The sequence below is a fragment of the Psittacula echo genome (assembly GCF_963264785.1).
Source record: "Psittacula echo genome assembly, chromosome: 9".
Lineage (NCBI taxonomy): Eukaryota > Metazoa > Chordata > Aves > Psittaciformes > Psittacidae > Psittacula > Psittacula echo.
The window spans coordinates 19066260-19092214 of NC_137745.1; the positions used below are offsets into that span (position 1 = coordinate 19066260).

General features: G+C 46.6%; 1 protein-coding gene across 1 annotated transcript; it reads right to left on the reverse strand.

The window, feature by feature from the left end:
* Window positions 1–19426: 19426 nt before the first annotated feature.
* On the reverse strand, window positions 19427–24855 carry LOC308225207 (uncharacterized protein C3orf18 homolog; the record flags this gene model as incomplete). Its single annotated transcript, XM_080625782.1, has 4 exons — window positions 19427–19507; window positions 21433–21562; window positions 23203–23228; window positions 24622–24855. 4 exons carry the CDS (start codon window positions 24853–24855, stop codon window positions 19427–19429), a joined length of 471 nt encoding a protein of 156 aa, XP_080481908.1.
* Between the last annotated feature and the right edge of the window lie 1100 nt (window positions 24856–25955).

Here is a 25955-nt window from a genome sequence, read left to right on the forward strand (position 1 = left end):
CATCATATTGATGTTGTGCTGAAGCTGAGTGCTCAGGATCTGGGAAATATGAAACTATTCATGTCTGCATCATTACTTGAAACTTGGGAATCAACAATCTTTCCCATGTAGCTGTGCATGTTTCTGGTGTATAAAAGCTTCTAGCACTGTCAGAAGGTAGGCCTTTAGTCCATAAGCTCCTGTCCCAGCTGGTAGCACTTGCCTACCTCGCTGTCTCACTCAGGTTCTTCCCCTCAGCCCCATCACCAGCAGAGCTCAGCAGTCAGGGAGCTACGCACGGTGTTGTGGAAGGGGAACTGAAACACACAAAGGCGCTTTCATTAGGGTTCCACTCTACAACAGAGGTGGAAATGTAACTGTTGGCAGAGCTGCAGAAGTTCCTGTTCAGGCCTTGAGCTGGTCCCTAGCATTGATGTGGAGCATGGAAGCACATATGGTTCCTGTATTTTTTTTTTTTTGTCCTCTGTAAGCTTAAGTAGTTCCTGTGTTCTGAGCTGGGTATTTTATCAGTCAGGATATGCTGGAGGTGGTGGAGTTTTTTGATGGTTGAATCAGTTTGGAAGCTCTTGCTATTGATGTTACACAGGAACTGAATTTTTCCCACTGAGCTGTTGCTTAGCTCATGCTTCCCAGGTAAGTGAAGGGTTAAGCTGCTCTAAAATAGCTTTGAGAATAAGAGTCCTTATGTTCAGAAGTGTAGAGCTCAGATTGGAAAGGGTGTAGATGCTAATCAGTGTGATCAGGAGATACAACTGCATCCCAGGAAGCTGGAACACCCTGGCTTGTTCAGCCAGGTAAGATGGGGGATTCTTGTCCTTGTATCACCAATGACATTAAATTGCTCATTGGAAAAAAAACAACAGGCAAGGAACTAGGAGACTTTTAAGTGTGAGACCAGAGATGGCTTAGACTTAGCTACGGAGAGTAGTTAGGGAAATCACCCAGAGAAGTTATTTCTGGTTTTGAGATGTGATTTACGAGGTTGTGGCAGTTACTGCTGCTGCCACAAGCTTGATTTAGTAGCCCTTAAGTTCCTTATTTCACAGAAGAATCTGGCACAAAAGGTGACAGAGTGTTCCTACCACTGTGCTTTCCCAAGGGAGATACTCCAGCATTGGCTATCCTGCTTTTCTGGTGGAGCAGTCCCTGGGGAACCACGATAAGCTGTGTTATTTCTTGATCTGCTGCGAGATGTGAGCAGACCTGAGCATTTGATTTCTCGGAAGGTGAAAGTGGTTTCTCATAATGTGAGTGCAGATCGTTATTGCTGCAGTTATTGGAATGAAAGGGTTCTCTCTGCCCGGCCTTCTTACGCCTCTTCTTTAGATGTCTTGACTGACGAAGACTTTTATCCTCCTCCGCTTGATGCAGGGCTTAGGCCAATTCCCCCCCCCCCCCCGCCTTTCACAGGGAGACTGAGGAGTGACCACGTTCACATTGGTGAAGTTACCCTGGTTTTACTTTGTCACATGTGGCAGCAGAACAATGGCACTGTGCTAATAAGTGGGAGTTGTGCTTTGTGGGTATTTTTTCCTATTATTATAGAGACAGTGGCAGAGTTAAGGCTGTAATGAAGGGTCTCTCACAATCACACTCCTATTATGCTTTGAAAAGGCTTTGTGAGCTTTGTGTCTGGTACGTGGGCACTACAGCTAGACAATCGTTTGCTGGCAGCATTTGCTGTGAATCATGCCCACAGTTTGGGGGTTTTAGTCTGATGTCACAAGCATTCCTGTCTCATACTGTATTTCTCCCAAGGACATAGCATCAAATTTAACCACCCTGAGGAAACAGGATGGGGTTCTGCCGTTTACCTGGACAAGTCAGTAAGCTGACCCCAAGGCTTCCTCTGTAGTCTGTGGAAAGGGAAAAATCCCTCAGGAACACAATTCAACACCTTGTGTCAAACTACAACTACACTGTCCTGGGAGTTTTCTTTCCTGGGAATTTGGTATGGTGGAAAAACTGGCTTTGTACAACTTGGCACCTAAGTCAGGTGTAATGTGCTGGTGAGAATCCCTTGTCCTCTGCCGGGAGCCTGGGAACGCTTCTGGCACAGGAGGTGCTTCGGTTTAGGTGATGTCTCTCCCAAAACCATGGTATTCACATATCTGCATCATTTGCAAAGCTTTGTATATGGCTTACATAGGCCCACAAGCATTGGACAGCTTTTTAGATCTTGTGCCCTTGTGGATAGTGTATAGGACTGGAATTAAGCCCTGCTGGCTCCACTCCCAGCAGGGAGTGCAGTGACTCCGGGACTCAATATTGACTGGGTTTTATATAAAAACTATTGTTGAGAAATTTGAAGTAGAATTGCAGTGAGTGCTTTTGCTTTGTATGTATCTTACATTGAGTCATGTAAAGCTTATAAAAGCCCTAAGGAGTGATTCTTGTATAGCTTTGCTTGTGGGTTTTTTTTCCTCTCTGCACCAGGCTTCAAGAAGGATGTGCTTGGTGATGGGAAGGTGGAAGAGAGCTCTACAAAGACATTCCTATCTCCTGGCAGTCTGTGCATTTCTCTGCAGTCCCGGCTGGAGAAAGCTTGCCAGATAGAAAGACACAGTGTAGAGTGTATCAGTGTAGCAAGATTTAGAAAACAATCATTGTGCAAGAACTGACTTTCTTTGCATCTGGTGGAAAATGAATTCTCTGTGCTGTGATGCACAATTTGGATTTAATGTGGGGTTCAGTTACAGTGAGCCCATGAGAGAGGCGGCTTCACTAAGAGCAGTGCCTTCAGTGGATATGTTTTCTTAGGATATGGAGTGAAGGCTGGAAGTTTTCTTACTGCATCTGCCAGTGACTTTCTTGGGTTCTGTGTATCCAGCCTGAAGTGACCAAGCAAATAGTGCAATCTGAGACTGAAAAAGAAAATACAAGCACTTAACTCAGCCCTCCTGTCTGCACAGCCTCCCCCAGTTACAACCACATCAGTTGTTATCTTTGACAATACTTGCCATAGCCCATCATTCATCCCGTTCCCTATGCTTCAGCCATCACCATGGAAAACCAGGGAAGAACATGCAGGTATGATCTTTTTCAAGGACATGTTCATATTTCCTCCATAACTCTTTTCCCCATATTAGCATTAGGATCTGAATTCCAAAAAGTGCTGAGCCTGTGCTTTCACATTATTGTGATCCATAGGGAAAAGCTGTGCCAAAGCAGCCTTAATCTCTTCTCAGGGACCTGGCTTGGACAGCACTTTGACCCATGTCCATTCCTATGGCAATGTCTGTTCCCTTTCCACTGGGAGCCGAGGGGAGGCTCAGGCTCAGGCGGCTTCGAGCCACCTTTGTGGCACTCTGGGCCGACCCAGCAGTGGATGTGTGCAGCAGGAGCCAGAGCTGAAGTAGACCTGCCTTTAGGAAGAGGTGCTAAAGCTTCTCTGCTCCTCAGTCAGTCCAGGGTCCACGTGTATCAGTGACTGCTTCCTGCCTCAGCCAGCCCCAGCCTGTTTGAGCCCCAATTCTGACCAGTAAGTGCAGACACAGAAAACAGTAGCTGGACCAGGGGGCAGGGTATCTGTTGGGGTTGGAACTAGATGATCTTTAAGCTCCCTTCCAACCCAAACCATTGTGTGATCCTATTATCTTCAGTTAAAACCCTCTCATCTTTGGAACTTGAACATCTGATCATACTACAAAGCTCTGGGAACAGTTTCTAAAAGCACAGCTCTTCTCTGAAAGAGACTGCAGAAGTGTTTCATGTTTGTCTCTCAGGGACTTGGTGGTAACTGTGCGTGGCTTGTAAGTACAAAGAAAGGGTTTTTTCCTAACTGTCTGCCCTCCAGCTGCAGCCTGAATTCACAGACCTGAGCTCTGCTCTTTGCATCAACCTCTGATCAGAGGCTTTGATAGAAAAGCTGAGTGTGCAGCAGCAGCACCTGTGAGCTGGGTCCCAACAGTGTGCACAAAGATACATCCAGGGAGGTCACTAGGTAGGGTTCTTGTGCATGAGCTGGAACTGAACCCAGCTTCTGCCCTCCAGCATTCTTTTAGAGAAACAGTCACACTCTTCTACATGGTGCAGCTGTGCTCTTACTTGCAATAGTGCCTTCATTGCCCCACGTAGAGCCTGCCAGAGGGACCTGGGGACGCAGCAGCACTGGAGGCTGACGGAACAAAGAGCTGTTTAAGCATGCTGTTGTTACCTTCCATCTAATGAGTGAGAAAAGAGAAATAAAACAGAGCAAAGAGCTGCAGAAGCCATTTTTCAGGTGGAGGTAGAAGAGCTTCTAAAGGCAAGGCTGACTACACCTGTAGTGTCTAGATGAGAAGGCAATGTGCAAAAGGTAGAAATGCATTGTTCCTCTACGTACTCCTGCTTCCCTAATCAAACAATGATGCTGCTTTCCCAACCATGCTATTCTCATCTATTTATTTTGTGGTAAGAGCTACTGACAGAAGAGGATTCAGCCTGCACTGCTGGCCTTTGCCCAGCCAGGCTCCTCAGCCCCTCTCATCTTCTTGAGCCCTCCCTGCTGTGCCAGAAGGAAAGGAAGGCCAAGATCTGGGGAGACTGCAGGTGCTATTTTCAAGTGGATCAGCAGACTGGGAGCTGACCTCAGATCCTTGGCTAAGGTTTACCTCACATGCAGCAAGACCAATGACCCCACCTCTCTTACTGTGCCTGGGATTCAGCTGCCAGCTGAGTCAAGGTCAAGGTCTCTTCCTGCTCTTCCTGCTTTGGAATGTGGGGGGGTGTAAAGGCTCACAGTCAGGCTGCCACCTTCCCTGGCAGACACACCAAAGGAGAGACCACAAGCGGAAGCAAGGAAAGTCATTGGTTTCCTGTGTACCCTCAATAGCTTATGATCTTGGTTATTTCTTAGAGCAAACAAGTCAGATCAGGGCTCATTCCAACCACAGCAGGTACTGAGTTGAGCTTAGGGATGGGGAAGACTGGCAAGTCTGCTTATACAGACTTCCAGTAGGCAAACCAGTGCTCAGGATTCAGCAATACCCAGGTTTGGGTGACTTGTCCTGTAGGAAATAGTGAGCCTCATGCAGGACCAGAGGTTGAACGCTCTGAAATGGGGTCAGGCCATCCCCCTAGACAGCAGCTGTTCAGTCAGTGATGAGGAACAAACTCTTGAGGAGTTTGCCTTTGAGACAAATTCACCTCTTAAAGATTTTGTACCCCAATACTTGCTCTCTCAAGCATCCTGATATAAGGCTCTCTATGCTGTGCATTTGGGTCTCAGAATTAGGTTTGGTATCTGATGGTACAGGAGCTCCAAATGAAGCTTCACACTTGAATGGAGCATTTACAACTCACCACCAGCACTTCATCTCCCACCTCCTTCCTCCTCAGGAAAAGGAAGCGTACAAAGAGGGGAGTTCAGAGAGCTGAAGACATGGGGAGTTCAGATGAAACTGGCCAACAAGGGGGCAAAGGTAGATGCAGGCACTGACATGCTCAGCTCCTTTGGCAAACAGCCTTAGAAAGCTGAGAAACAAGCCATGAAAGGCAATGTCAATGTTTATAAAGTATAGTTATGCTTCTAAATATGTGCTCTCTCCCAGACTCTTGCAGCTGATAAAAACAATAGCAGCTGTCATGCCTGATTCTCTTTCACCTTTTCAGCCTTACAGGTAGAGGAGAATCCATAACAACGTAGGGAAAGAAAGAGGAGACAAGTTTTCATTCTTGTCCATGGAAAAATAACCTGTTGGATTATCATCTGGAAACTGTGGAAAGTGCCAACATGAGCAACGAGAGGCCCATGAACCCTGGCTCATCTACCCTGCCTGAGGGCCTGAAGAGAAAGAGGGGAAGGCCAAAGAAGCAGCCACAGGTGAGGGCACATCATCCTACGAGGCTGCCTGAGGATGCTATGTCAACAGCCTGATAGGATTTGTAGGTGGCCCTGAGAAGCAGCTTGCTAGCAAAGAGCAAGGGAAGCTGAGGCGTTCTGTGGTACATGTTATTGCTGTTCAGGAAAGAAGCTGTGCACCCTGGGGCATCTCAGCCCCTGGCTTCAGAGCTGCTTCTAATGTGTCAAGCCAGGAAATGGAATGAGAGGAGCTAGCCAGATCTTTCTTGCAGTCTGGAGGCTTTTGTGTGTCATCACCCTCTGTTTCTGCACCAGTTGTTAGGTACAGCAGAGAAGGCCAACACCTTTTCTCTCCCTATTCCAGGCACAATGGTCAGAGGTTGGGAACTTGTTTCCCTAGCCCAAAATACAAAGGGTAGGGGATTTGCTGGCCATCTTCTAGTGCCCTTCACAGCTGGAAAAGCAGAGGCAACCAGGTATTTAGTGGTCTGGGTGCAATTCCTGGTTCTAACACACGTTAAAACATGTTAAACACACATTCCAGTCTAACACATTAAAATGAGAAGCTCTGAGTTGTTCCAGGGATCATCCTGCTTAAATGATTTTTCTCCTCCTATGCCAGGAGGGGGCTGTAGGGCCATTGCCACTGAAGAAACCACGAGGAAGGCCGAAAGGAAGCAAGAAAGTGACTACTGTATCTGGACAAATGGTAAGAGTAAATGGCTCATTTTCTTTAATGGGGGGCGGTGAAGCTGGCTGTCCCTTCTTTGAAGCATTGTTAGAGGTACAAGCAGGGAGGTTTCTCTTAGCTCAAATAGAGGCAGTGAAAGTTGCCCCTAATTCATCTCAGCTTTAATTGCCACTGTGGACAAACCAGTTATTGTGGGTTTGGTGAGTCCTAACTCACCTCCCAGCCTTCCTGTGTTGCCACTGCCTGTTCAGCAGCTTCCTTCTAATATTTCTCCTCCCCTGCTGCCAAATAATCACAACCAGCGTAGTCTGGCAGGCGCTTCCTCCTCAACGGTCTTCTGTCCCCAGTTTTTGTGTTTTCTGCTGCTTGTCTGGCAAGGACTTTACACAAATGTCCCCTTGGCCAGGTTCAGTGTATTTGTTAGTCACCATTCCCAGTAAATATGAGAGCTGAAAATGGGGGTTTTCCCTCTTTGTTTTTAATAAAGGTAGAACCTTCTGCTGGGAAAAGGCCAAGAGGGAGGCCCCGCAAGTGGGTGAGTACAGGGTTTGTCCTTTTCTTCTCCAGTCACAGGTCCTGGGGGGACTTTCAGTTATGTTTGCTCTTCTCAAGCTCTCCATCTACAGCAACATTCTTTCAGCCGAGCTGGCCTGGAAACCTAGCACATCAGGGAAGCTCTGACTGCCTTTCTAGTGTCCCTCAGATTCAGTTCCTGAAGAATTCCAAGAGCCCAAAAGAGCTGCTGTACTTACCTAAGATGTGTTAGGCTTCCACAGCACTTTCCCAGGCTTGGAATGTCAGACCGGAGATTCCATCTGTTCTTGGACAGAGGGGTTGTCTTCCCGGGGGTCTTGAAAGACTGAAGTGATAGCTTAGCGTGTCAGCTTGTCTCAAAAGGAGAAACTTACAATCAAGTAAAGAAAGAAATTTGTGGAGCTGAAACTTTGAGTGCTGCCAGCAGGAGGCTCTTCCATGCAGCAAACGAAGGCTTAGTAAGAATCAGTAAATGAAGATAGAACACTTCAGGCATGAAAAAGATTAAAGCTTTTAATCAATAAGGATATTCAGTCCTGTGAACAATTCATGTCCTGTTTTCTATTATTAGGAGTGATTAAAAACCCCACAACAGCCACAAACCATTATTTAGTGTGTATCTGTGACCACAAAACATTCCAGACCAAACCCAAGCTGTGCACTTGCTGCAGGAATCTACAGGTTTGTTCTACAGCTGCAGTGCCACAGGGGTGCTTGTGATGAGACACTGGTTCAGCAGGGATAGAGCAGTCTGAGAGGGCTACGCAGGAGACTTGGAAGGAAATCTTCACCAGGGAGGATGTTCCAGGATGGGGAAGAGATTTGAAGGCTTTTCTGAAATGGCAGTGACCTTGGCATACAAATATCTATTGAGTAGTGGTGGAGGGAATTTGTCTGCAAACTCGGTGCAGAACTGAATCTCCCAGACAAGATCTCCTCCATAAACCTGTCCAGTTGCTGTTTCGTTTGAAATCCAGATGAAAAGGTCACAATCTAGTTCAGCACCTAGCTTTTACTAAAGGCCATTGCTTTTTCTAAGCCCATTTATAGTATGTTATTTAAATACACTGTGTGAGGAAATGTGGTACCTTACCAGTACTTAAAGCAATCAGCTTTGCAAATTGGGATCATCAAGCTCTGTGGAAAAGCATCGGAAGCAGAAATTGCTGTGTCTTGGAGACCAAAACATCTTACCAGTGAGTTCTGCTGGTGGTGTTCATGGGCTGACAAATCTCAAAGTGAAGCAGGAGGGCCTACAAGGGCATGAATAAAGGACAGTGTTCAGGAAAGCCAAAAGAAGTACATACTATATAAAGCTGAGGATGCTATGCAGAACAAAGCTGAGAGAGGGTTTCAGAGCAAAGGACAGTTTATAGAACACCTGCTGGTAGGGCTGTTTTGTGGTTAAACTGACAGTAACAATGACAGAAGAGATGGCTTCAGCCCTGCCTTGTAGCTGTTTGGTGTGCTTGACACAGCTGCAGAGAGAGACCCCCCCCTTCCCTACTGGGGACAGGCTCCTGCAGTGGGAAAAGAAATAGGGGAAGCCAGGCAGTGCTGAGAATGTGCTCTCTGACGTCTTTGGGGGCACAAACACCCATGGGGGTGCTGTCAGAAGCTAACATCTGAAATCAAGCCAGCTGGGACAGTTTTCTGTCCTGTATTCTCTTTTTGGTGGTGGTAAAGGGCAATTTGAAAAATAATATTTTCCATGGAAGTTATTTTTCTGTTACAATAATCTGATTAAAACACTTCCTTATAAATTCAGTTGGCACTTCCTTGAGACATTTATGCCACACAGAAAGCAGCAAGGCCAACAGTTTGCAGCATCCTCATAGCTCCCAGGATCTACTAACAGTGACACCAAATGTCTGGTGCCCCTCAGCTGTGTGTGTACCTATGCTGTGGCTTTTTACTTGTTTAGAATCGTTTAGGTTGGAAGGGCCCACTGGAGATCCTGGAGTTCAGACCACGGCTCAATGCAGGCCTAATTGGCTCAAGGTGCTCAGGGATTTGCCCAGTCTATACACACCTGTAGCATGCTAGAAATACTTCATAGCCATCTCATCTATAGCAAACTACAAGTGAGGCTGGAAAAGACTCTTCAGCCATTCCCTTCTGTAAGAGGTTGTAGTAGCTGCGGTTCTAGGGTCAGGCTTGGAGGGTTGTGGTTAAAGTAATTCAGTTGTGTGCCAGAGCTGGAAGCTGGGGTGTTTGGTACTATAAACAATGAGCTGCAGAATCATTTGTAAGAAAAGCTTAAAGAAATCCTTGCTTCGTGCCAATTTATTGAATTGGAAACTCTGTACACCGGCTGCTTTTTCTTTATGGTTCATTCTAACTTGGGTTAGTGAAGCATTCGCATGTTTCAGTTCAAAGTGAATTTAACAGCTGAGGTGTGGTTTGGGGTAAAACCAAAGCAGGAGAAACAGAGCAGGCATTTGGTTTTAGTTTTTGATGTTTAAATCTTGACGCTTAAATTGAAATTTTGATGTTTAAACAACTGTTCAGTTGTTCAGAGCAGGAAAATATCCTGAACTGTAGAAAGTGCTCTCAAGGATGAAAATCTCTCTCCGTGGCTGCGTAATGAGGAGATGTTTCCCAAAGCATGGGGCTGTTTGTCTCTGAGACTGGTATGATGCATTCTGACAGCATTCAGAGATGCTCATGAATGTATGTGGACACATTGGCGCTTGCTCTTGCCTGTGGTTGGATATAGGAAGCGGTGGAAAATGGACACGCTCTCAGGGCTGTGCCATCCTATTTAAGTAACATTGATCAAAGGCTTTTTGCTTTCCATCTACTTTGTGTCTTTGCAATTTTGTCTTTTGGTACCTAATTTTATCTGGGGGGGGTTGTTTGTTTTTGGTGCTTTTCTTCATAGCCTCAACCAGTGGCCGAAGGAGGAGTGTCTCAGGAAGGAAATCCTCAGGGAAGCAGTGACTTGAATTTGAACTCGGCGCCAGCCACGCAAGGTTTGTAGTTAGGTCATTACACAAGACTAAACTGTGCAGCCATGCTCCTGGCAAACCACGCTCTAGCAAACCCAAAGCCTTAGCACTGGCTGCAGTCATTCTGGTAACTTCTACAAACAGAAGAGAATTTGGAAGGCTTCCAGGCACATTCTAACAGGAGGGGTAGCCCATTCCTTCCGTCTAATTCAGTTGTGACTACTTCAACAGAAGTGGAGGCAGAAAAGAGGGATGGGGAAAAAGTATCTGTGTCTTTCCAGGAAGTCTTGTATCTGAGGTTCTGGTTACTCTTACAGGTAAAGTTCAGCAAAATTGTCTGGCTGTGTAATGTAGAAAATGAAAATAGCCAATCATGAATGTCTGACCCTTACCTGAGAAAAAGAAAATTGACAATCCCTTGACTTGTGGAACATCCTAGTATACTGGATTAACTCCAGCATGCCTCCATGATAGTCTTGTTCTCTCCTTCCTGGTTTGTACTTGGGGCAGTGCTCTCTGAACTAGTATCCAGCCACTAACATCAGCAGCACAGAGAATGACAACACTGGCAAGTTTCTATATAGGGCTGCAAAGTTACCTGAGCTGCTTTGAGATGAGTTGGCCAGATAGTTTATCATAGAATCACAGAATGGTTTCAGTTGGAAGGGATCTTAACATCATCTACTTCCAACCCACTGCCATGGGCAGGGACACCTCACACTAGATCATGTCACCCAAGGCTCTGTCCAGCCTGGCCTTGAACACTGCCAGGGCTGGAGTTGTGGGAGCTTAGAGCTGTACCACCCAGAGCCCCAGCCTCACTAAAACCCTAGGAAAGTGCAAATCCAAGTCTAGCCCATCCATTCAGGGCTTTTTCTGTGGTAGATGCCAGGAAAACTTGCATGCAGCTGAGTCCTACCTTCAGTGGGCATCAGAGGAAGCTGTTCATTAAATCCTTTCCCTTCAGGGGGAAGGGGCCAGCCAACCCAGGAGAGGCAGATGTTGCCTTGTTCTGCCATGCAGAACAGCTGCTCCCTTATCCTGTGGCCGTTAGCACTGTTCAGTGTGGTGTGTGAAGCGAGCTAACTGACACTGAGCACTCAAACCCAACCTCAGGTTCTTAGAAAGTCCCTGGAAAAGCCACGTGATGCAGTGCCAGAGCAGTTAACCTCAGCTGCTCAACTCAGTTTCCTCTCAGGCTCCTGCTCCCGTATCACTTCCTGCCACTGAGTTGTGAGATGACATCGGCACAGCCGCAGGCTCACGGGTGATGAGCTCACCTCCGGCCCTGTCCCTGCCTGTCAGTACTGCTCTTGAGCATCACCCAAAACCACAGCCCATGGGGGGACTTCCTTCTTCCTTTCAGTTTGAGTGGGACTGAGGGCGGTGATACGAGGAATATGTTTCCCTCCTGTTGCAATGAGGTAGAACCAGATGTGACAGGATAAGCGGATGCTGTGGTCAGTGGGAGACAGCAGTGAGGCACGATACTGCAGCCCAAACCACTGTGTATCTGCACGCTTAGTGCCAGGGATGGAGCAGGGGGGTACTGCTGCGGAAGGTGTGCACTTGTGTAAGGAAAGAACACACCCAGGACATCAGGGGGGCATAAGCATGTACAGAATGAAACCTGGCAATCCTCTGGAAGACTTCATAACAGTTGTTATTTGCTCAGGAGCTTGAGGTGGAGTGAGTGATAATCCTGTCTTAGAAACTTCTGACTAAAAAGGGAAAGGGGAAACTTAGTGTTCTGTCTTACTGGAAACTATAGAGCTTGTGGCTTGTTTGCAGGGTATTATATGCCTGCAAGCTTTTGTGCTACTCATGCAGGAGGCTACTGCTCTGAGATTTGTTAGCAGGAGCCTGTAATCATATATTAATCTTTTGCTATAGGCACAGACAGAGCTTTTGGTCATTGTGGGGTTTGTTAATTTGATTTTTCCTTTCAGGTGAGGATTTTTGAGGTGCTATGCTAGAGAGAGGGCATGGGAGGATACAGATGCTTGCTCATTCTGAACTTGTAAGCTGTACAGCCTTGACAAAGAGTTCTGCCCTGGGTTGTGTGTCTGCAACATTAAGAAAGAATTGCTGAAATAAACCCTGACTGACTCCCTGCTTCCCCATCAGTCTGTTATGGGGAAAATGAAGACACAGGAAGAGCTGAACTGGAAATATGAAAGACTTGCCTGCCGTGCGGCAGAGAGCTGCTCTAAAGCTGGCTGGTGTTTTCCCATGGCCTTTACCTAGGGAGCCTGCCCTGCTTCTCCCAAGCCACTGGTTATGGTGACTCCAGGTTATCCAGGAGCAGGCAGGGCTTTGTTAACAGTTCAGGCTTTACTGGGTTGCTACCTGCAGATGCTGCCAATCACAACTCAGTTATTAAAGTTTCTGTTTATCTGGGCAGAGGAGCATGTGTCTTCTCTCCCATGAGTCCCACTGCTGAATGATTGATGAAGCTGATTCCGTACCTCCTAAGCCACAAAAGCAGCCTTGGTTTCTTTCAGTAACTTTGCTTGGCTAAGGAAGTATGGGTGTGAGAGGGAGAGCGTTTGCTTTAGGGCAAAGTCTCCAAGGCTCAGCCTAAAGCCAGAAGCAGCCTCGGGATCATGCTCCTTTCTGCATTCCTTTCCTTCTCTACATTCTTCTCAAATACATGGAAAGATGGAGCAGCTGCAAACTCCTTTGTCTCACTTTGTTCCCTCTGGGTCACCTCCCAGTGGCCAGCTCAGCTTTCCTGAAAGCAAGGGGCCAACTGCAGATCAGAGCAAGCCTGTGTATTCAGAAATGTTCCCTGCTCACTGTTTTCAGACCCCTGTGCATCTGCTTCCCTGGTGTTTATGACATTGGGCACTTCTGGTACTTTGTGTCTCGTGTGGATTGAGAGTTGCACTTAGAAATACGTAACTGCTCACAGCAGAGGTTGCTTGTGTGTGTTTGCATAGCAGAGGCCAGGGAATTTCACACAGAGTGTAACTTCTGGGCTCTCAATAGTAGCCTCATGCTGAGGCCTACTGCCAGGGAAGCCATTCTGTCAGGTTTTATTCTGGAGCTGGTACAAGGATGGGAATGTTGTTGAGATCTTTGGTTGCTTGGGAGTGGGTCCTTGCCACCCTTTAACCTTGCAGTGTCTCACTAATGGGGCATTTGGGCAGGTAGGCTCCTGGAGCCAGAGCTCTAACCTTCTGTCTCCCATAATCTTTCCTTTTAGGCATCACTGGAAAAGATGGTTCCAGGCCCGGCAAAACTACTGATCTTAAGAGATCTCTGAGTACCATCCCTGCCACAGCTCAGTAATGTTCCACCTGTTCACACCTTGCTGAAGCCAGAGGACTGGGAAGCAAACAGGAATTTTAATGTCATATTTCAGATTCTTCCTTTGTGATAACTTTGGCCAAGCTTTCTCTCCTGGTGTCTGCTGCCTTACCTCAAGCATCCAAACAGGGACTCAGGGGAAGAAATGGCAAGTGCCTTGTTGGAGAGATGCCTTTCAGTTTGTAGTGTATCTTTTGTAGGCATATTAATCTTTCTTAAAAACACTTGGATAACATGGTGCCTTACCCTGCTATGGACAGCAAGAGTTGAACAGAAACATGACATTGACTCAGTAATGCAGATACAGTAATGGAAATCTATTTACACAGCTAATTGCTGAACTTCTGTATCATACCACCTCTGGTAGATTGATGGAGCAGTCCCAAGAGCTAAGTTTTATGCAGTTGTCTATAGGGTTTGCATCTGAAAGACAGGTTTTGTGTCCTCTCTTTACTATATTTGAAAGAAAAAGCTTCATGGCATTTGCAGCTTGCTTAATGCTGTTGCTGTAGTGGTCAATACACTGACCACTTGGATGCTTTAGAGGAAAGTTCCACCCTCATGTCTTGGGGATTGATTCTGAAATGTTTATCCTAGCATTATCAGCTCAGGGCCATCTCCTGTAACTAGCTGGTGGCACTCCCCCTGAATGTGATAGCAACTCTAAGAGCACAGTGCTGACCAGCTTAGTCACAGCCACTGGATTTCACCACTCCAAAGGCATGTTTCTAAGGAACCAGCTACACAAGGGTTGTTTCCTTGCAGAGCCTGGGGATTTGGTTTAAATTAGTTGTATCTTCAGTCCGTAAGGTACGTGTGTGGGGTCCTCTAGTGTTGCAGTTATGCAAATAAAAGCTTGCTTATACAGTTTTAGTTTTGGGAGACAGCAGCAGCCAGTGGTGTGAGGTTGTAGCTGCCTGCTCTCAGTTTCACATTGTGCGCAGATTTGTGCTTTTGGTGTCAGAGCTCGTCTTGTTAAATCCTGAGGGACTGAGGATATTTCCAATATCCAGTTGCAAACAGTGAAATCCCAGTGGTATTTTCCATCTTGGATGTTCCATCACTGGATCTTCCGCCTGCCTATTAAAGGGACAAAGTGGGTATTTCAGTTATATTTGACAAGATGTAAAATTGGCTAGCTTTACAGTGTTAAATATTTCAACAGAACATAATTGGCTTTAAATTTATGGCAGTGCCTAGCAGAAACCCATGAAATGGCAGTTTATATTGAGTTCATTTATTATCCTTTCATCAAAAGTCTGTTCCCTTAGCAGATATTTATTTAACACAAGAAAACGTATGCAGATTTCAGAGGAAGGGCTGATTGGAGACAGATGGTAAGAGAAAAAAAAAAGGTTGTTTTCCTTCTTGGTCATTTTTTCTGCTTGCCCAGTTTAACAGTGATGAGAGTCCTGATCCTATTCATCCTCTGTCCAGTTTGTCCTAGCAGTAGTTTCTTGTGTATGGAGTTTGGTGGTCTCAGGAGAAAACAGCATCGCAGATAACCTTTGTGCCTCTTCTACCATGTAGCAATCAAGGGTTGAATGGATTAGGTCACAGGGACTGACCTGAATCTTAAGCCATAGATGAGGTGTGCTTGCCAGGTATGGGAAGAGTTTGACCCCCTGCTCCTGCTGTGTAGATAAATCCAGGCGGGACATCACGCACACAAATCTGTAACTGTTGATGGTTGCATGAGAAGATGCAAGTGGTGCTCCTCTGAATTCAGCTTACGGAGCTGCTCTTCCTCAGTGGACACACAAGCTCAGCAGTAGTTCATGTCTGCATTCAGAGGCCACCCCAGTGGCAGACCAAGATCTTTTACCAACTTCTTTACCTAATTCTTCCAGTGAATTGGCAGGTTTAGTACACTGCTTGCAAGGCTGTACTGCCCATTTAATTAACCCCTCTTACCTGAGAGTAATAGCTGTTAGAGTATAAGACTGGCACGTCAGTTTCTGCTAAATGGATTAGGAATTGCATCTGTAAGAGACTCAAGCTTTTCTTATGACGCCAGTCAGAGCTTTCTCAGCTGGTGGCATGGAGTAGGGATGAAAACTGCCTCAGCTAGATGGTAAATCCATTTGCTGTAGGTCAGCTCTATCCTCTGGGACATGCATACAAAGTACTTTAAAATCTATGGTCTTTGCTACCTCTGAATACTCTTTTGGGAAGCCACAGTAGAAAACATCTCCATAAAAATATAAGCGCTCAAGAACAAGCAGAATTCCACACTATTAGGAGCTACTTTGCGTGCAGTTGAAATCCAGTTCATAACTTCAGCTTCCATGTTTATGCAGACTTGGAATGAAAGTCAATGCCTGTTGAAGATGGGCAGAATACCAGCCAACTGCAGAGAGCTAGGATCTCACACTGGAGTGCTTGGATTTTCTTTTTTGAAATGATAAAAGACTCTTTACTTCCCATATAGTGAGTTACCTTCTCTGTGTAGCCAAATCCTACCTCTAAGCACATACATTCCAAGTGTTTTTAAGCTCAGACAGTTTTGGTCTGACTCACTCAAAAATAAGAGGTCGTTTCAGTTGGATTCTCATAAATGGTTTTGGTGGAGGCATAAAGTGTGTTGGCAACTTGCACACGAGCCTTGGAGTTTGTTTTTAATAAAGGTATCACATAGCACCTCAGGTTCCTGCTCTTCCTCCTCCTGTGCCACAGCCTCAGCACACATGCGTATCACCAGCCAAGGTGGGTTTCTCTTCATCTGAATTGGTGTTTTAGGGATTCTAAACCAGAATTTGGTCATTCAGGAGGACCCACAGATCTATGTGCAAACAAGGAATAATGAACATGAGGAAAACACATGGAGGAAAACAGACAGGCCCTTAAACCCAAATGTTAGTACCTAATTCCATCCTCTTGTCTGGCTTATAGTAGCTTGTAACTGGCTTGATGGGAACACAAGCCTATTCTGCTTCCTGTGTACATCCAGAAGTCTCCACAGCTGTGTCTGTTTATGCCCTGTGTTGTTCTGTGTGTCATACAGGTATTTAGCTTTTCATACAGCTAATTCTGTTCCTGGGCATAGCCTTTTCAGTTAATGTGGCAGCTTTCCTAATCAGTTCCAAGTCTGGGGTCTGTGGGCCAGAAGATGAGGCAGAAAGCAAATCTGAAATACACCAACAGTATCCTTCTGGAGCTACTGCTGCCTGAAGTGTTCACCCCAGTGTGGGCAGGCTGTCACGGGCTGGAGGTGAGCTGATGACCCCCTAGTTTGTCCAGGAATTCAGCTGGTTAAGGGATATATGGCAAACAGACAGGTTAGAATTTGTTTCCTGCGCTCTGGATGCCCAGGATCTGCTAGACTGGAAGCTCTTGCTTTCCTGACTATTCCACTAAGCACCGAGACTTCAAGAGTTCTGAGGTTCCATGCTGTGGAACACTAAACCTTGACCCTGAAGAGCTTGTCCTTCCAAGTTTTTACACACTTACTTCAGTCTGTGAAAGAGTGGGGGAATTCACTGCTTACAAATCACCAGTGGGTGATCACTTACAAATCACCAAGGATACACTCCAGCAGTTGTCTGTGGAAAATGCAAATGGTGGGGGGGCAAAAAAGACAATCAGACTGGATTTCATGTAAATAATTTAATTAGATTTCAATGCTTAAAACACTTGAATTAAATTACATCATAATGCTTCTGCAAAATTGTACATATACTTCCAAGAACTGTGAGAGGAGATGCTACTGAACTAAAAGAATACTCCAGTACCAGCCAAGCAAATACCCGTAATATTCTTTTAGTCTTATTGTCTGTACTTCTTTAAGGGCAGTCATCACAGGACAAAGCCTACCATTACAGGAAGAATACTTCAAGGGAATCCCCCTGTAGGTGTGTTTGTTATACAAGATACAACTCGGCATTCATGTGGAACAAGGTGCGAGTGTTAGCATCCAAGCTGGCAGATGCACTGCTTGGCAGCTGCCTGTGCAGCACGTAGGCTTGGGTAAAGAGCACAAAGTAGGCTGTTGGTTTGAGGAAACAGCTCAGCTTACATTTGTCTTTTACTGAGTTAAAAATAACAAATGAAGTTCCAATCCTAAGAGTTCTAAAGGAAACACTGTGATTCAGGGCAGCCAGGCACCCCTGCTGCCGCTTGCATCCCTGTCCTGCTGCACAGTGCAGGAATGTGACAGGCAGCGATGTGCCAGCTGCTGAAGGGAGATGTCTGATGTCACGGAGCACTTGGAGGAGCTGGTAAGTGTGCATGTGTTGGGGGGGGGAATGATGTATTTGTTTCCCAGCTGCTCACACAGACATAACCTCTTGGGAGACCCACCAGTAGTGTGTAAGTTCTAGGCCAGATTACAGTGTTTTTACCCACACACTTTCTGTCCAACAGTACCCCTGGAGTACAAACGCCAGCAGCAACCAGCAACCCAGGACTGCCTCCTGCCAGATACCCTGGGTATGGAGGATGGGCTGTTTTCCACAGGTAATGACATTGTGAGCTCTAACAGGCTCCCAGAACTCCCTGATTTTAGAAGGAAAGAGGGATACTGAAAAAGAAAGCAACTTAACCCTGCAAAACTGCCATGAGGTGTCAGTGAAGGAGGGAGGGCTGGTAAGGAACTGTGCACTGCAGGGTCAGTGGCACATGCCCAGGAATAAGTCTGCATTTAGTAAATATGGAAAAGAAACCAACAAAATCACAGTGGGGAAGATTTGGGAGAACAAAACTGAACTGGCAGGTCCAAACTTGCAACAAAGCATATGATACCTGAATTGCCACTCAGTGAAATGTCTCCTTGCATAAGTCTACCTTTCAAATCTGCATTCAAATTCCGGCTTACCCTAATTCCCTTTTCACAGGTGCTGTGGATGGAATATGATCTGGCAAATGCATGTACTGCAAAAAACTCCAGTGATCAGCGCATGGCTGGGCACTGATGCTCGTGTGCAGGCCCTGCTGGCCTGCTCCGCAGCACACAGGGCTGGTGGCCACTAAAAGGCCAGAGACCCCTTTGCACTCTCCTGCAGCCCTGAAGGACACACAGGCAGGGATGCTGAAAGGTTACAGAGACCTCCTGGCTTACCTGCCTAGTCTCACCTCCTGCATTAGCAGAGGCTAATGCAAAGCTCTGTGTTTCCTTCAGCAGGAGGAGAGGGCTCTGGCTGGAGGTCCTGGCAGGTGAGGAAGGATGAAGCAGTTGTTTAGTCACCTCTGGGGCAGACATGGGGCTGTTGTGATGTTGGGTCCATACATGCTTTTCCTTATTTAACAGAAAATATTTCAAGGCTTAATCTTTTTTTCTGGATATTGCTCTGCAATGTAGAAACTGTCCTGAGCCAAAGCAGGAGGGGGATATGTGGTACTGGAACCGCAGTTCTACTCAACTCCTCTCTGTGGCCCAAGCACCATTATTTCTAGATCAGCAGCAGCAAGTCATGTAGACAGACACTGACACTCCTGCCTCTAGCTTTGTGAATTCTCCTCTCTATGGCAGCTCTAGTTTGGGATATCCAGCCACTTCCTCAGTAATCAGCCAAATCTTCACCATTTCACTGTTTAAAGCTAGTGACTACCCCATACTACACCATCATCCTGGGTGCACATTTATCAGCAGCCCACATGCCACAAGGGGGATAAGCCCATGGTATGCGTTTTCTGTGGCGTGCCTCAGATTGCGCTCAGCCAGGGGAGTCAGCTCTCCTTGCTCAAAGGGCTTTGCCACCCCTCCAGGATCTGCCAAAGCTGTGCTCACTGTACAGAGAGGCTCATTCATCCCTTTCCTCAGGGTCTGATGGCACAAAACCAACAAGGAAACTCTCTGAAACATGCACCTCTCCTCCTTCCCTGACCCAGAAAGTGCACCCATGTGCTCTGACAAGTTTACAACAAAGCAGGCGCTGTTCCTAAGCACACAGCTTGGTAGATGGTATCAGACAGCACCAGCCCAGAAACTGGAGCTCAGGACCTTTTAGTGGTAACAGACACACCAAAAAACCACCGGTGCCATCACACAGGGTTTGCTTCCCAAAGTGACCAGTTCCCAGTGCTTGTGCCCATCTGTAACACAAACCAAAGGGGTGACCAGCTGGGCTCAGTGGACCGGCCATGCTCGTGGGAAGTCACTGGTTTGTTGGCTTCATCCTCCCCAGTCTCAGCACGATCCCAGAGCAGGGCAGGTACTGTTCATGCATTGATGGCATTGGCAACATCTGCGAACACAAGACGGCTGGGTCTCTGGAGGGCTCCTTGACTTGTCAGCAGAATCTGCATTGAAGCAGTGAAAGATGAGGCCCAGCAAGTCTGCCTTCGCTCAGGTGCATGTGCTTGGGCACACACTGCACAGGATTGTAACTATATTCTGCACCTTGCTAAGGGGAGACTGGCTGACTAATATGGCATTAACATGGCTGTGATGGGAAAATACAACATGCCAGAGAGCAAGTCAGCACACCCATGCCAGTTCAATTATCCCCGTATCACTGGATTATTGGGTCTCATTATTTATATCAACGCAGCATGAAAAGACTTGAAACACCAAGAAGGCCTGAAAATATGCCATAGACTGAACTTTGTTGTTTTAGACTCTCCCTCTCTTATGTTAAGCCTTTAAACTTGGAATTTTCCAAGCAGAGGTATCTATGCATCAGCAAGCTCTGGAGGGATCTCAGGTATCCTGCTGGCCAGGCCCTGTATGGGCAGGATCTGCTTTTACTGTGATGGTTTAACTCTGGCCATGTCATTTCTCCCTTTGCCACCTGAAAGGAAATTCTCTATGTGGACTAATAGAGGGATCTGATGTTTTCCCAGTTATGTGCTACTCAGGAGGACAAGATTCTTTGCTTTTATACAACAGTATTCCTTGCTTTTCCAGGCCAGTGTACGGAATATGTTGACTTTCATATTCCAACACACACATCTCCTTTGTGCTCTTTAGCACGCTAGGAAGCATGTCTTAAGGTAAGTATTTTATAATTACAGTGGTACTTATTTTCTCCTCTTTCTGTTTCTGCCCATGCTAAGCTTGCTGCAGGTTATCTGCAGGTGTAAAGTGTGGGGAAATTGAGAACTTTTTGGGAGAACTCCTGGAACTGGAAAAGCAAGGGAAGACATGGGCAACACGGAGCGGCTGGAGAAGAATTCAAGAAAGGAGAGATGTCTACTCTAAGGGGAGGCTGGCTAAAAGACATACCTGTTCCAACCATGCCTGCTGGCTCTGGCTTTCAGATGGGCTTTTTGTGTGGTAGTGGTGACAAAGGAAAGAGAAAACACTGTGAAGCTGGCTGCAAACAATGGTGAGAAACCCTTCTTCCCTATTTCTCCTAACTCTTGGTACACTGGGGAAGGAGATAGTTTCTTGTCAAAGACCCATGTGGACAACTGGGCACGTTATTAAGCTATTTCCTAACTCACAAATGTAGTAAGTCAGTGGTCTCTAATGACCTTACTCAGTGTGCTGCACGCCTTTGAAAGCTCAGAAGTGGTCAAACCAAAGGCTTCTTCCCCTCTTCCCAAATTCAAATAGAGAACCCTCCTCCCTTTTCTCTTTCTGAGCCATGCCTGCTCTGTGCCCAGCAAGGTTGGCCTGGAGGTGCTGGCAACACCAGATGTGCCATGCCACAACAAAGTGCAGGTTTTCTGCCTGTGTTCTTCAGGGTTGCAGCACAGTTAGCTGTTAGGATTATAGGCTTTCCCTCAGCACGGCCTTGTTCCACACTTGCCTCCTTAGACAAAGCTGGGATACCTTAAAACTGGGTGGGAATTACTTGCTTTTCAGTGCCAGGACAAAGGAGCCTCAATACTTTGAGGGCATTGAAACCCCATCTCCCAGAAAATTACATTCATCCTACTGCTCCCTACTGCACATCCTACTGTGGTGCCCTGGGTGGTAAACTGTAGTAAACTCACCCTTAATTACTGAAGTTGCCCTTTTCTCTTGCCTAGTTGAGTAGAGCCAGCACTTTGCCTCCCCAGATTCTTTGTTCTAGTTGTCTAACCCTTCAGACTGTCCTAAGCACTCCAAAATGCTCAAGCCCCCTATCTCCAGGGTTGGCAGAGATGGAACAAGTACTCCTGAGGTCTTACATGATTTCTTTACCCTACAACCCTACAAAGAACTCCTTGACTCTGTAACAAAAGCAGTGTAGGTACCAGTGGTTGTCGTAACAGACTCGCTGGTCCCTGCTGCCTACCTTGCTCTGTGATGCCTGGGAAGATGCTGCATCTCGCCCATGTTCCAGCAGCTCCTGCTCCAGTTCATCCTGTTCCTCAGTGGGATCAAAGTTGTACATGGGCATGAGCTGGTGCCGTAGCTTCTCCAACCTGCCCACGGGAGGGAAGGGAAAGGGTTGGTTGAGAAGGACAGATGCTCAGGCTGCCTTCCCTGCCCAGTGCTGAGGCTTTCTGCAGGCTCTTTCTCCTGCTGTAAAGGGATTCTGCTCTTGTTGCTTTTGCTGGATAAGGGTTATGTCATGTCCTGTCCTGCAGGGATGAGGATAAGAACCTACTGCACACAGCTGGCAGTAGAAGAAGATGCCCAGAGAGCAGTCACAGGGATTAATTCCCATCACTAAGCTATGCTGGCAGGCATTAGTCACAGAGGAATAGGACATGGACTTAAATTCCTGCAAACGTTAAAAGATCAAGCTTTCTGTGGTGGGACAAAGACAGTGAACATACTGCCTAGGCACTCTGTGACTTTTCTCCCTGTCCTTCTGCCCACAACAGCCAGTCCTGCCATGTCATGCTAAGTCTGCCAGCAGAAGTCCACTTCTGGCTCAAGTGGCCTCAGAGTAGTACTTTAACTCTGGGGCTGAAAGACATAAAAATGAATAGAAAATAATAAAAAGAAAACAGGAAAGAGATTCTCACAGGAGGCTGCTGCTTGTGGACAGACTGTTCTTACTCTTGTATCACCACTCCAAGTGACAGAGCTATAAACTATTACCCATGGGGCCTTCCTCAATACTGGGCAGCTCAGAGATGGAGGATGCCGGTGGGCATGTTCCTGTGAAAACACTGAGCCCTGCCTTAGGCTGTAGCTGAGTTTTGGGGGTGGGAAACACACAAGTAGTACTGGCAGTGTCACCACAAATATCTATTTTGGCAAGTGCTACGATGACACATTCCCTCCCTGCTTCTATATGGGTTTGCCAATACAACCATTATATCCAGCAGTGCTATGTTCACAGGCTTCTGTGGCAGTACCCAGACCTGGGCTTCAGGGTCTGGCTTGGGAATTTTACAGTGGGCAGGCAGCAGCCCTTCTTGAGAGTGTTAAGTGAGCACAGCTCAGTTCATGGCCACGCGAGGCCTGGCACCAGGAGTCAAGCATGGAGAAGGTACCATATCTAATGGGTCTTCTTCACCAGTGTCTCTGTTGTCAGAGACAAAAGAATCAAGACACGTCTCTCTGCATGCTGCTCTCATCTCTATTTCTAACCAGTAGCTCAACAAGGATATCAAGACACTAAGTTCTGGGGTAGATAGCTGCACCTCTACACTACGCTGCTGCCAGCTGTTGTGACTGCAGCTAAACAGCCTGTCAGCCTTGTAAGGCCAGTGTCATTGCCCAGGATGCTGGAAAACAGGAATCTGGGAATGGCTGAAAAGTGAGATCTGCACCTCTCATGATAGAGTTCCCAGTTTCTGTGTATACTTGTGAGCCTTTTCACTGTTTCAGTGCATCCCATAGATAAGCATGAAGAGTTTGCAGGAATCCCTAACATCCTCCTGCTCAGCCATGTTTTCCTTTCCAAAGCTGCAGAGGAGTCTTTGAAGCTTTGGTGACAGAATGTGGGTCAGCACCATGAGTGCAGTGTCCCTACCCCTGCCTCATTCACACACACCTGGTTCCCTGGACAGCCATCCCTTACAGTCTCCCCATCTTGCTGTCTCCTTCCCAATTCTCTGAATTTTGAGGGGCACTGAGTTCCCTTCAGCCAACAACAGATATAACTTACCTCTTCCTCTTCCTGATATACAGAACCTGAAGGAGAAAGAAAACCATCATTATAACAGCCCCAGTATGATGGGGAATATCTGGGAAGAGAAATTTTGGGCACAGGGCACACGGAAGGGAGGTGCAGCAAGCCTGGTGTCACTGCACACTGAAGCAGGGGGAAGGGAGAAGCGACAACCGAGAATGAAATTCCATATGCATCAGTGTAAGCTTGGTGGCACACCATGTCTGACACTAAGTGCTCGAGTGGCCTGTTATTGGGTGTGTTAGTAGTAGTAAGAGTATTAGGTGTATTATTGCTATTATTAGGTGTAGCTCAGCACATTTCTGGTGGCTGCAGGACACGTGTTGCTGTTTAAGAGTGGATGAAGAGCCTTCTCTTTGTGATTTCCATCTATAAATTCCCTAGAGTGCTGAAGTGCTATAACCCCCTCCCCAGTATGAAGGGAAGAAGCAAAGAGGGCATGCTCAGTGACTTGCCTCGTGTCAGCCAGTAAGAGTGGCTGTGCTGGGAAGAAAGGGAGGCTTTTGGCCTCCAGAGCCTTGTTCTGAGAACTACGAACGCTGGATGTTGCTCTTGGGAACTTATGACCATTTCCAGGATAATGTTTCCAGTTTCTTAAGGGCTTTTGGAATAACTCCTCCTTGGGCCTGCAATGAAATGTTGCAGTAGTCCCTCTCTGTAGTCTCCTCTGATGGCTGCATTAGTGAAGCTCTTCCTCATACGAGGAATGGGAGCTTGCTGCTACCTTCTGTTCTCTGTTGGCAGGTAAATGACGTAGTTATATATCAGAAGAAGAAATGCAGCACTTGCATTGCCCATGTCAGGCCCAGAACTATAGTTTCTGAAAGCTTCTGCCTGCAGCATTAATGGCAGGATTAGTTACACAGCAAACCCTCAAGCACTTTGCTAATACCCAGCAAGTAGAACCTTGGAAATACAGCCCAGAATGAGTCTAAATAAAATGGATCCAGGCTGTTTTCATTCAAAAAAGGCACCACCATAGAGGAGATAAATGTTTTCAACAGTCTGCTTTAAAAGTCAATTTGGATGAACTTTCTTGCAGGCCCTCAGTGTTGACAAGGTTTAAATCAACACAGCTGTTCCACTTAGAACAGAATTTGCTTTGTGTTCTTTTAACTGAACTTCCTATTGCTAATAAAAATAAACACTGATGCTACATATGGCTTCCCCTAGGCCTGCTGAGCATCCCGATTGGATTAGACCTCAAGGAGACTGCAGAAATACAGAAGCACTGGATAAAGGCCTTATAAAGAAAGGGATCTCAGGAACGATCAGTTCCCAGCAGTTCTGGGTGATCCTTTAGCAGAATGCAAATAAATTATTCAACCCAAATCAGTCCTAGAGCCCCTTTGCCACCCTCAACAGGCCACAAAATATTTAGCAGGGCTCTCTTACCATAGCTACAGCCAACCCAATCACCGTAATGATCCCAAAGGACAGCAGCATCGTGCTCAGGCCAGGTCCAGTGCTGGCCACATCTGGGATTTTGGTGCTGTTGAAACTGGTAGTCTCGGGGCTTACGGTAGCTGTTTCTGGTACAGTCACATCCAGAGTTGTCCCTGGGTCTGGCCTGGCTATGGTGGTGGTGCTGTGATACAAGTCATGCACAGAAGGTGAGCTGTAACTCATCCTGTCAGTTCTTGGTAGCTCCTTTTAATAACGTGTTGTCCTCACCCATCAGCTACAGAAGCGGAGAGCTGCCCTTCATATGGAGGACCCTCACGTGAGACCTGTCCTGTCGCATCACCACTGATGGTTTTCTTCATAGGAACCTAGGAAAGAACGAGACAAATGAACAGTGCAGAGCTCTTAAGAGACAGGCAGAACTTTTTCCGAAGCTTCCCAAGTCATTAGTACAATTGGTGAGAGCAGTTCACAGATGCCCACTCAGAGTAAGATTTTTCAGGGGTGCTGGGAGTCCCCAAAGCCGTGCCTCATTCCTTGAAGTCAGTGATACACTCTCCCCTTACTGCTTCAGCTCTGCCTCCTTACAGGCACTTGGCAGTTATATGTAGGGACAGCCTCAGAACCCCACATCTTTGGTCTGCTCCAAGCTGAGCCAGGAGGCCTCTATCCACCACAGGAGATACAGGGTTTTCCTGCTTCTGACTCGTGCTGTTCATTTTTGGGAAGTTACACACATCACAGTATCAGTGGGAACATAGCCAATAAATGGCACTCGGCTGTGAAGCATCTGTATCTCAGGATGCTTTTTATTGCATCCAGAGCAGGACTTCCCTGTTGTGGCAGGCACTGGTGACTGGTAAGTCACTGCACTATCCATCACCCCACTGTCCCTCACCCCATGCACTCTGTAAAGGCAGCTTCCCTAGAGCAGTGAGTTGCAAGGAGTATTTCTCAAGTCCCCATGAAAGCACCCACTCAAGCTTAGTCACGCACTGCTTATTATCAGTATTAATTTTCAAATGAGTCCAATTTTGGTTTGGAGTTGTGAAATTTGATGGATCTATTCATGCTGAAAACATGAAAGTCTTTAATTGCTTCAAGCTTCTATTGTGCAAATGATCAGGAATTGCAAAACACCATGGGATGATCCTATGGGAATTATCTGCAAACTTTGTTTATAAACCTGCTGTCTATAGCATCAGTTCAACAACTGCTTCCGTGAAAATGTAGCTACCTCTGGACCAGAGCAGTGCCAACCCCAAGAACTACTGTAGCAGTCCTCTGGTAATTTCTTTGCAGTTGAGCAGACATTACATCTCTGG